We start from the raw sequence: 12544 nt of genomic DNA, 5'->3' as shown, positions 1-12544 counted from the left end.
CCCTTTTGAGACAGGCTCTAGCTATGCAGTTCAGACTGGCCTTGACCTCACTGCATAGCCAGGGCTGACCTCACTCAAAGTCCTCTTGGCTCAGCCTCTCAGATACTGGGATCACAAGTGTGCACTGCTACACCAGGTTCAGAGTTGTGAGTTTTGTGTCACATCAAGTTGCTTGGTGACAGTTTGTTCATAGATGGAATTACCTAGCATCACATGGTTAAGGCGGATTGCGGATTTTCCACTATAAAGCTGTTCTTTGCCATCCATAGTTTTTGGAGGTGTAGTTTGGATTTATATAACTATAGGTCCCGTCAGAACTCTTGTTAGTACCCAGTGCTAATTCTTGCCTCAGTAGATTACTCTGGTGAGGGCTGGGTTGCAGCACAGTGGTAGAGTAAGTACTTGCCTAGCAGGAGTGAGGCCCTGGGCTTAGTTCCTAGCATCTCAGGAAAAGGCAAAACTATTACTGTTACTATAGTTACAAAGTGAATATTTAAAAAACTTTTTTGGGGGTTTATTGCTGTATATTTGAGGGATGGGAGATGAGACAGGGTCTTTATAAGAAGTCCAGGCTGGCTTTGAACTCACTGTGTAGCCCATACTGGCCTCAAACTGGAAACATTCCTGCCTCAGCTTTCCACGTGCTGAGATTACAGGCGTGTGCCACCACGCCCAGCTATTACTGTTTATTGAGATATAAGGTCTTATGTAGTCCAGATTGCCCTTGAACCCACTATGTAGCCCAAGATGGACTTGAATTCCCAATCCCCCTGCCTCAGCCTCCTGAGTGCCAGAATCATAGGTGTGAACCACCACACCAACCAGTCAGACTTTCTTAGATTTAAGAAAGAAATTTGCATAGCCAGCTTGTCTGCCTCTTTCTTCTATACATCCATCTATAAAATGGGTTCATATAGTCTTGTGTGTTTTTTGGGTTTTTTTGGTACTGGGGATCGAACTTGAGACCTTGCACTTGTGAGGCAGGCGCAGTGCCACTGAGCTAAATCCCTCGCCCTGGTCTTGTATTTTTATTTGGATCATTTTTTTTCAGGGCTGGTGATAAAATCCAGGCAAGCACTTTACCACTGAGTTACACTGCCAGCCCAGACATGCTATACATGTTACTGATTTTCATTTTCTTTTTTTGGTACTGGGGATTGAACTTGGGACGTTGAGCTTGTGAGGCAGGTGGCAGAACCACTGAACTAAATTCCCGGCCCTCATTTTCTTAAGTAAAATTTTTCTAACCCTGCTAGAGTTAACAGGTCCACTCAGGTATGATAAAGCTTAACCCCAGATAACTAATAAAAACCAAAATCACACCTACCTATAATTCTAGCTACTTGGGAGGCTGAGGCAAGAAGATCACAAATTAGAAGCCAGTCCTGAGCATCTAAGTGAAACCTTGTTTCAGTGTCCAAGATCATTGAAAAAGACTATCCCTTATAGTAATTGCTTTTGGCTTTGCCAAGAACCAAGTAATTTTCTAAGTATCATGGCATCCACCTGTAGTCCAGCTACCTGGAAGGCTGCTCAAGAAGATTGCAAGCTTGAGGTCAGCCAGGGCAATATAAGAAGACCCCGTTTCAAAATTTAGAAAAATAAAAGGGACTGGGGATATAGCCTCAGTGCTCCCTGATTTAATCCCCAGTACTGCAGACAAACAAACAGCAACAAAAAGCCCCAGCCAGTTACATTTGTGTGATGCATTCCCGACCTCTGCACTCTGTTCTGTTAGCCTGTGTCTGTCCTTTTGCTGGCACTGCACTGTCTTGACTACTATGCCTGTAAGTCAGCCTAGAGATTGGTTAGTCAGAGTCCTACAGGCTTGGTGTTCTTGGCATTATGTTGTTACAAGTCTGTTGCAAAATGATACACTTTAAAATTGAATGTTATATAAATTTGACCTCATTAAGTAGTACAACAGATTAAATGAAATAAAATTTTGAAATTCAGTTTATGAGTTATACTGGCCATAAAGTGCTTAACACAGCGGTATTTGCCTAGAGGCTTCTGTAGCAGAAAGTATAGTTCTGTGGCATTGTGGTAATCTACAGAAGAGGGCAGCCTTAGAAGGCATTGTTTTAGCTGGCACAGTCATGCCCGCCTGGAACCCAGCACTTCGGGAGACTGAGGCAGCAGTATCTCAAGTTCAAGCCCAGCCATCAAAGTTTAGCAACTTAGTGAGGCACTGCCTCAAAATAAAACATAGAGAAGGTCAGGGGTGGAGCTCTGCAGAGGCCCCATGTTCATTTCCCTTTATAGAAATATGGTAGTACAGGGTCGGGGATTTAGCTCAGTGGTTTTGCTACCTGTGCAAGTGCAAAGACCCAAGTTCAATCCCCGGTACCAAAAAAAAAGAAAAGAAATGTGGTAGTACAGGTTGAGGTACCTGGGAATCATGTGCCAGATATGTTTGGTATTGAATATGACACTTTACATTCACGGAGTTTGGTTTTCAAGTCAGAAACTAACTTACTAATAGAAAGGTCAATACCTGTGGACTTTGCTGCTTGGGGATCATTTTGGAAGATGTTTTGAGTATGGAGAATCGTTTGTTAGAGAAGATGTACAAAACTGACTAGAAATCAGGTACTGGACAGTGCTGGTTTGTATATTATTATTTAGATGATACCTGAATGTTCTGCATTCAGTGTTGGAATAGTGGATCTGCCAGATTACTTGAGTTAAACACACCCCCACCCCTGGGCGTCCCTTTGTGTGTGGTAGTGGGGATTGAACCTAGGGCCTCTTGCCTATCTGAGCTACGTCCCTGTCCCTTTTATTTCCTTACTTTGATACAGGGCCTCACTGAAACTACCCAGGCCGAGCTTGAACTTGTGATCCTCCTTCCTTGGTCTCCAGGGTACCCAGGCTTATAATAGGTGTGCACCACTAGCCTTAACTGACCTTTTGAGTTTTTCAATCTTGGAAGTACTGAAGGTTAATGAGACAGTATTTAATGGAATATATAGAGGGCTGTGGAAAACCCAACGGTGAGCCTGAGTGTGGTGTGCACATCCGTAACTCCAGCGTCCTGGAGGTTGAAGCAGAGTGATCATAAGTTCCAGTCCCACCTGTGCAGTTTAGCAAGCCCCTGTCTACAAATACAAAATAAAAAGGGCTAGGGATGCACTCTGAGTGTGAAGAGGCCCTGGGCAGTTCAGTCACCAGTGCCACGCATGCAACCAATACTGAGCCCATCTACTGTAATAGTTTAATAAGTTTATAAGAAAATTCCTTAAAATTTAATACTGATTTCTCTCCTACCTGTTAAAACAGTGTATAACAGTAGGGAGGATGCTGAAGGTTTTGAAGTAGCAATATATATTTCTTAAGGTAAAAATATTTAAAAGATGTAGGAAGCCAAGTGATAGGATATCAAAACAGTGTAGTGCTCTGATTACAAAAGTGCTTAATTTAAAACCAGATCTGTCTGGGAAGAAAATCCCACTATTTTTGTCCTTTCATATAGTGGAAAAGTAGTAAACTGATGAGTAATGAAACTTGAGTTTTATTTTCTAGCTGTACTACTGGCAAACATGTAACTTTGGACAACTTGATTTATTTATAAAGTGAGCTGCTTTTCTGAAAGAAGTCCCTCAGCACTTCGTAGAATCCCTGACATCTTTTTACGTTTTCTCTCTTACTGTCATGTAGTGTGTCGTTGGTGGCTGCAACGCCAGCTTTGCATCTCAGGGAGGGCTAGCTCGCCACGTACCCACGCACTTCAGTCAGCAGAACTCCTCAAAGGTTTCAAGCCAGCCAAAGGCCAAAGAAGAATCTCCTTCTAAAGCTGGAATGAACAAGAGGAGGAAGTTAAAGAACAAAAGACGACGTTCATTACGTAAGTGTTGCATTTGGAAAATTTGAATGTATTAGAAGGTTGTTATATCTTTGCCTTTCAGGCAAATCTAATTTTTACTGTTTTTCACCTTGGCTTATCTGTTTCCATTCAAAGTAATCAGGATACCTGACACTGTGGGAATTCGTTGAAATGTGTGTAGCAGCCAAAGGGAGTATATGTGATCTTATATATTGTAGAATTAGATTTTGGGAGCTACTTTGATTCTGTTCTAAACTAAGAAAATTAAAACTTAGCAATTCAGTGTTTTTAGGGATATTTTAGAAAATCTGAGCATGTTAAGGGTAAATTTCAAGTGAAAGTTGAGTAACTGATTGACTCTAAAATGTAATATAGAAGTAGGTAAAAGGATTTTAATGGAGCCTAGGAGTCAGCCACAGTGTCTTGTAACGCATACATACTGTGGTTGTGTGCCTATTTACTAGGTTATGAGATACATCCTTGATGTTTAGGACAGAATAACTAGACAGTATGGCTTGGAATATTGGAAGCAGGAATTAACTTTTAAACCTCAAAGCCTAGCATTATACCTGGTTCTTTGTGTCATCTACTAATACTGTATATCCTCAGTAAAGAAATGTAAATATGGGGGCCAGGGATTTGGCTCAGTGGCACTGAGCCTCCTCCTAAGAGCAAGGTCCTGAGTTTGATCCCTGGCACCAAAAAAAAAAGTAGGAAAAAAACCCCACAAAATACCTGGCACCCAAAGGTAGGGGAGGAAAGGTTTATTTAGCTCACAGTTTGTAGAGGTTTCAGTTCATGGTTGTCTGGCTCCAAGGCAGGGTGGCATTGCAGAGGAGAAACAGTCCATGGTGGGCAGAAGGCAGCAAAGCAGCAAAGTAATGAAGAAGCCAAGCAGCAAGCTAAAAGTCACAAGCAGCAACCCTTTTTTTAATAACTGGCTTTACATTCTATCCAGGTTATCCACCCTTAGGGTGGGTAGCACTTACACCGAGGGTGGAGGAGCCTTAATCCTAACATTGCACCATGAATCAATCCCAGCATCAAACCTGTGTGTTTTTGTTTTTGTTTTTTGAGACAGGGTCTTGCTGTGTAGTTCAGGGTGGACTTAAACTCACCAGCCCAAATTGGCCTCAAACTCATGGTAATCTTCCTGCCTCAGCCTCCTGAGTGCTGGGATGATATTTGTGCACGACCACATCTGGCTCCAGCATCACATCCTTGATTCCAGCAGCACGCATTCTAGATCTAGCCACCTCTGAAAAGCCCCATCTATGACAGCATGAGGCTTTGGGGGGACATCTAGATACAAGCCACAGCAGCACCTTACCTCTCTCTTGGGATTTGATTGGAGTGTAGATGAGAATCTGGGCACTAATCAAGTTCAAAGCAGGTCTCATTAATGTTTTAGATACTACACAGCTGCTGTGGACAAAGGAACAAACTGCAAGTGAAAAACTTTTTTTAAATGCCACATTTCTTATTGTGGACATAAAAATGTGTTTACTTCTCATCACACAGTTGGCTATTGAATCAGATTTAGAATCTGTTTCCCTTTTGACCTCATTTATAAAAACAAATAACGGGCAGGGATGTAGCTCAGTGGCACCGAGCCTGCCTGACAAGCTCAAGGTCCTGAGTTTTTTTGGGGGGGGAGCGGGGGGGGTACTGGGGATCGAACTCAGGACCTTGCGCTTGCAAAGCAGACGCCAGAACCACTGAGCTAAATCCCCAGCCCCTAGGTCCTGAGTTTGATCCCTGGTACCAGAAAAAAGAAACAACAACAACAACAACAACAAAAAAAAACCCCAAAAAACAAAACATGCAGGTGATTTTACTTGAGTGTTAATTTGAGTAGCTTGTAGTTGCTCATAGAAAAGTTGCCAAATATGTATTATGGTACTTAAAACTAAGGGCAGCTTTTTCAGCCGTGTCATCTAACCACATTGTTGTTTTGGTCTCAGTGTACACGCAATATTTAACTTACTTGTTCAGATTCACTCGCCAGTGCTGACACAATTTGCTACTCTGTTCTTGTAAAGAGAAGATAGACTTGGTTAAACACCCAGTTCTTGCTTAGAAGTGGAGTACGAGCTTACATAAGTATATGTTGCTGTCAGCTGTGGTGTTTTCCCCAGAATTAGCTACAGCAGTGAGACAGGCAGGGTAGGGGGAGTGAGGGAAGAGGGAGATGTGGGTGAAAAAACCCTTTTGGTCAACTGTTTAGTTGGAGAGTAGATTACTTCCTGAACTTTGAGCAGTTTTATTAAGCCTTTCACTTTGGGGAACCACAGTAGACAGTACTGTGATTTGAATTGGTCTTATAGCTGCATAAAGCACATGATTTCATGTTCACTTACCTTTTAAAACTGTTGCAGGGTACTAAACATCCCTTGCTAGGTATGGTGGCACCCTCCTGTGATCCCAGCTGCTTTGGGGACCAGGACATGAGAACAGCAAGCTTGAGGCCATCTCGGGCAACTAGTGTGACCTTGTCTCAAACAGAAAATGTAAAGGGCTGGGGGTGTAGTTCAGCACTATGTTCAGTCACCAGTGCTGGGGAAAAAATCATTTTCTACTATCTTAGTAATTCAAGAAGGTCATTTGTATTTAATTAGGGGAAAATACATTATAAATAGAATTACAGCATAACTAGTTTGATAACATTTTAGAAAATTATTTTATGTGTGTGTATATATGTGTGCGTATGTGTATATGTGTGTGTGTATGTATGTGTGTGTGTGTGTGTGTATATATATATATATATATATATATATTTTTTTTTTTTTTTTTTGGTGCCGGGGATCAACCTTGGGACCTTGCACTTGGAAGGCAGGCAGCAGAACCACTGAGCTAAATCTGTGGCCCGTATATATATATTTTTGATATGGGGTCTTGCTATATTGCCCAAGCTGCCATTGAACTAGCATCCTTTTAGCCTCCTACATAACTACGGTTATAGGCATGTGCCACCACACCTGGGAGCTTATTTAAAAAAAATATACTTAAAACTGGAAAGAATAGTACAGTAATGCTTTTTACTTAGTGATTCATAAGTATTTAGCCATGAGTTGAAAATACTTAATGCATTTCCTTAGAATATTCTTTTATGTAACTTTCACTATTTTTATACCTAACTACAGGAAAAGTCTTTTGTGATTTGCAGAGGTTTTTGGTTACGTATTTTATCATTTATAAAACCCTGGGACACACAGTCTTAACATGTAATATATACATTGTACACAGGTGATATTAACACATATTATAAAGTAACTCCAAAAAATAGATGAAAAAGGTTGAAATGAAAAACAAATGTTGGGGCTGGAGATTTAGCTCAGTGGCACCGCACCTCCCTTGCAAGTGTAAAGTCTGAGTTTGATCCCCAATATGGGAAAAAAAGCGGGGCGGGGGGGGTGTTTTCTTTTATTATTTATTTATTTATTTTTTTGAGACAGGATCTCACTGTGTAGCCCAGGCTGGCCTCAGAGCCATCCTCCTGTCTCAGTCTCCCGAGTGCAGGAATTACAGGCATCCACCCCATGCCTGGCTTCTTTTACCCTTGTGGATCACACTACATGCCTGCTTTGGTGACTGCTGTTCTAGTTTGATTTTTGTGTGTATGCACACTGGGGATCGAATTTAGGGCACTGAGCATGTTGAATATGTACTGTGCCACCAAGATGTGTACACATGCACACACACACACACACACACACACACACACACCCTTCTAACAGTGGAGATTAATTACCCGGCTAAGTCTGGATGCATAGACTCTGAGGTTTGATGATTTTCTTTTGGTCATGGTACTGGGAATTGAACCCAGGACCTTTGCACAGCTACTTCTCCCCCTATTCCTTTTTAATTTTGAGTCTGATCTTGCTACGCTGCCCAGGCTGGGGTCCAACTTGAGATCCTTGGGCCTCAGCCTCCCAGAGTTCTGGGATTATAAGATTATAAGTGTGTGCACCTTGCAGACTCTTTTCCTTATTATTAATTTAAATGGTGACTTCAGTGCTTCAGTCTCAGTGAGGGATGATTGATATGAATGATCTAGAGGGGTAAATTATTTTCTCTAAGTGGGTATCCCCACCCCCCTACCCGCTTTTCTTTGGTTCCATGGATTGAACTCAGGACCTTGCTCTTACAAGGCAGGCACAGCGCCACTGAGCTAAATCCCTGGCCCTAAGTGCACAGTTTTCTTAGGAAAAAGGATATATTTGGAAAATGTGGAGAAACTACATTTTTCCCTGTAGCCACAGAAGAGAAATTTGTTTCTCAGCATTGGGCAGAATTATCAGTTCCTCCCTCCAAATTTCAAATACAACTTTCTTTTTCCAGTACGGGGGTTGAACCTAGGACCTTGTGCTTGCGAGGCAGGCCCAGTGCCAACTGAGCTAAATCCCCAGCCCTACATTTTTCTTTCTGATTTCCTATTGTAATTGCATTCTTAAGTCTTGCGGGTTGTGCTGGTTCCTTACTGGATAGTGTTTTGCTTATTTGTCTTAAGGAAAAATCCAGTGACAAAGAGCCATCTTGGTGTTTTCTTTTTTTTGTTTTTTGTTTTTTGGTACCAGGGATCGAACTTGGGTCCTTGCGCTTGCAAGGCAAGCGACGACAGAACCACTGAGCTAAATCCCCGGCCTGTGTTTTCTTTTGAATGTGCTAGCTAATAACGTTGACCCCCATGAAAGCTTGGTATGTTGTATAGATGTCCTGACAACTCTGTGAATAACCATCGTGCAGTAAACCAGCATACACGTAATTGAGAATATACAACTCAAAAATAAAGCTCATTTTGTTGTTGTAAAATTGAATTTGCAGTTGTCATCTTGAAAAATTCATGTAATAGTCCCACAAATGTAAAATAACCAACTGTTTTTTTGTTTTTTTTTTTTGCTACCGGGGATTGAACTCGGGTCCTTGCGCTTGCAAGGCAGGTGGTGAAACCACTGAGCCCCGGCCCCCAACTGTTTTTTTTTCTTAAATTTTGTAAAATTAGAACATTAGGCTCAAGGGTAAGAATAGCACAATTGATAACAATATTTAGTGGGATGAAGATAGAAATTTGTAGAAAACTTCGTTGCCTAACTTTGTGATCACACTGTGTTTCCTACTGAATGTGAAAGTTTATTTTAAAAGTATTGCGTTCACTGCTGTAAACTGGTTTGTGATTTACAGGGCATTTTCACAAGCAGTTTTATTTTATCTATAGCTGTTTGTTTCCATTTTACAAGTAAACAGTCTAATGTAGGCTAGGGCTGTTACCCTAGCACCGTGGGAGACTAAGGCAGGAGTTCGAGCTCAGTTAGGCAGTTTAGTGACTTAGTGAGGCCCTGTCTCAGAACAAACAGACAACCCAATAAAACAAGCAACAACAACAAAAATGGGTTGGGATATAGTGGAGTGGGAAAGCTCTGGTTTCAGCCCCCGGCATCTGGGGGCATTGATGGGGATGGGCTTAGTCTTCCTGAAGCACACCTAGTTAGGGTGGGTGCCCGCTCATGACTCTGGTGCCCACGGTCAGAACCCATCTCGAGGGGGAAGGAAAGTATTTACAGGTTTCTTAAATTGTTAGAATAATTGTTTTCAATCAAGAAAATACTTGTCAAAAACCTCATTAAGATTCTCAGGCTGTCACATTTGGAAACTTTTTTTTTTTTTTTTTGGGTACCGGGGATCAAACTCGGGACCTTGCACTTGCTAGGCAGGTGCCAGAACCACTGAGCTAAATCCCTGGCCCTGGAAACTTTTTGATTCCATATTAAAATAGAATGTTTGTAAGACCTATTGCTTATTTTTGTCTATGGTGAGTTTGACTCCAGTGTTGTGGGTAGATGGAAATGTTGAAAATGCAGAACTGGTACTGAGGAGAGATGATGAAATTCTGTGCGAAGACAGCAGCTGCTGCACAGGGTGGTGAGGTTTGAGGCTGGCCCCTGGCACGGTAGGGAAGCAGCAACGTGCGTCCAGGGAGCTGGAATTACACTTCCCATCCAGAGTCCTCATTTTGAAAGTAAAATATTTTGCATTGAACTAGCTAGGTGCTTGTTAATTACTTGTTTACAATTTTAGTTACAGTGTTTCTTGTACTTGTCTTTGTGGGAAACAAGACTATTTGGTTGCTTTTCTAAATATTCTTGACCTTTTCTGTGTTGACTTTCAGCACGACCACATGACTTCTTCGATGCGCAGACACTGGATGCGATAAGACATCGAGCCATATGCTTTAACCTTTCGGCGCATATAGAAAGTTTAGGGAAGGGACACAGTGTTGTTTTTCATAGTACTGTAAGTATTCTTTTTTTCTTTCAAATTATATATCCAGATTTGGAAAAAGATGTATTTTGACTTTCACTATCATTTCTAAATTATTCACTCTAAGAAAACATTCTTAAAAATTCACAAAACCTTTTGATGGGGATGGTTTTTGTTTTTGTTTTTTATTGGTACCGGGGATTGAACTCAGGTCCTTGTGCTTGCCAGGCAGGCGGCAGTGATGGGGATGGTTTTAACCTTAGGAAAGCACATATTTGTGTGGCAGATGGCATGTTTGGAAGTGTGCATCCAGTATATTACATGTATTGCTAGTTATGAAGCAGATAGTTCTGTAATTCTGCGTGTTCTGGTTTTTTGAGACACTGGGTCTTGCTGCTCAGTTCACGCTGGCCTTGAACGTACTTTGTAGTCCAGGGTGGCCTTGAACTCATGGTGATCCTCCTGCCTCAGCCTCTGGAATGCTGGGATTATAGGCGGGTGCCACCACACCTGGCTCCCTATAATTCTGTATTTATGATTAAATTGAATATTTTAGCCCCTGTTGAGCTATTCAGGAGTATTAGGGTGATAAACCACACAGTGCTGCTAGCATTAGATGGGTCTTTTTCCTGAAGTAAAGTAGATGTCTTTTCTGATCTCTGGTTTTATTTGTAGAATTAGAACATTGGACTCCTTCTAGGTTGTTTACACCCTGTGTATTTGCATGTACCTTATTTCTCACATTAGCTCATGCTACACACATCTAGCTCATGTTAAATAAAAATAATGCTGGGTACCACATTAAAACTTCATGAGGAAGTAGGTTCTAAGTCAGTTTTGTTCCTCTGGTATATCCCAGGTGCCTAGAATTGTGGCTAGCACACAGTGCAGTGTATTTGCTAAGTGAATTAGTGTTTCAATCATAGAAAGATAAAAATACCAAATTGGAAAATGCAGTAAGTACACTTTATGTTTTTGGTTAACTAGCAGTTAGTAGCTTTTTTTCATGTCCCTTGCCAGCCATTTTGTTATCTAGTCTTTTTTATTTATTTTACACTTTTTGTTTTTTTGGGACAGATTCTTACTATGTCGTTCAGATTGACCTTGCACTCACTACGTAGGCTGGGCTAGCCTCTTGCCTCAGCCTCCCAAGTGCTGGAATTATAGGCATGTACCACTATGCCTGGCTATTTAGTCATTTTTACATTGTGTAAATTAGTAAAGGTAAATTACAGACCAGGCCTCTTGGCAGTTTGAATTCCTGAAAAGAATATGAAATTTGGGTTACTTGTGTATTTTATATTTCAGTCAAAATCATGAGAAAAATATAGTCATTGATGATATGATAGCTTGTTAAATTCAATTTTTCCATCTTATATAATAATGACATTGTTTTACATTTTTACTTTCCCTCTGTATGTATTTCCCAATTTTTTGGCTTTTCTGTTAATTCTGCTGCCTTACTTTAACGTATGCACTCACTATGTTGGCTTGTCAGTGTTACAAAGGCCCTTTCATAAACAGCTCAGATCAGGAAAGATGGAGTTTGGAGGCCTCAGGCCCCGCTCGCTGGTCTCATTGCAGTGGCTCTGAGGTGGAGCAGAGCAGCATGGGTCAAAGGGATGGTGGAGCAGAGGTTGAAAGAACAGATAGGAAGGAACCAGGGACCAGCTGATACTCCCACAGTCTTGCCTCCGGAGCCCACTCCTTTGATAAGGCCCTACCTCCTGTTTCCATCAGCTCCCAGGAATACCACCAGCTTACAATCTCATCCATGGATAATCCACCAGTGAAGTTAAAGCTTTGTCAAGTCAAACAACTCTGGAAGCTCTGCCTCTGAACATAGAAGCCATAACATTCACCTTCATTGTTCTCCCTGCTCCTTTCGAGTTATCAGTAAAGTAAGCATCTGTCATGCTTACTTTAGCTCCATGTGTGCCATCTACCTTCTGCTCTTTTTGAAAAAGCTGTGATCTCAGCACTGGAGCCACCAAGGAAGGATTGCAGTGAGCTAGCAAGGCCACCACTACATACTCAATGAGTTCAAGGCCAGCCAGGACTATATAAGCAAGACCCCGTTTCTAAAAACAAAATTAAAAAAGTAAAGATAAAACAGTAAAAAGACCAAAGGAAATGTTCCAGTAGTGTGTTTTTGTGGATTATTACTGTAAGAATGCAAATATTACTTAGCTGCTTGATAAGAAAAGATCTTTTAGTATTTCATTTTTATGTGATACAACCTTAGTCTAGATTAGAGTGGACTCTAGGAGATGTACTTTACTGAGATCCATTCAGATTGAGTAAGCTGAGAAGATAACCAAGAGTGGATTATATTTACGAATTAAATGTAAATAGAGGCAAGCTTGACCTAAGGGGAAGCTATGGAGTGTCGTATAAATTCCGGGTGTTTTTAGTTGCCACACAATCACTGTTGCTCCCTATTTAAATTTTTCAGATGAC

The 12544-nt window shown here is 41.3% G+C and overlaps 1 protein-coding gene across 4 annotated transcripts in view; it reads left to right on the top strand.

The window, feature by feature from the left end:
* Aebp2 (AE binding protein 2) overlaps window positions 1-12544 on the top strand; it is a 76247-nt gene that overhangs the window by 40920 nt on the left and 22783 nt on the right. For all 4 annotated transcript variants that reach the window (XM_087214054.1, XM_004845791.3, XM_004845793.3 and 1 more), the window contains exons 4-5: window positions 3661-3847; window positions 9993-10117. In XM_087214054.1, coding sequence (XP_087070180.1) covers window positions 3661-3847; window positions 9993-10117 — 312 coding nt within the window. The remainder of the gene's footprint in view (window positions 1-3660; window positions 3848-9992; window positions 10118-12544) is intronic.

This window comes from Heterocephalus glaber, unplaced genomic scaffold (genome assembly GCF_053883595.1).
Source record: "Heterocephalus glaber isolate CG9 unplaced genomic scaffold, H.glaber_assembly_v1.0 deba00001444, whole genome shotgun sequence".
In the NCBI taxonomy this organism is placed as follows: domain Eukaryota; kingdom Metazoa; phylum Chordata; class Mammalia; order Rodentia; family Bathyergidae; genus Heterocephalus; species Heterocephalus glaber.
This window is presented reverse-complemented; position numbering and strand designations above follow the sequence as displayed.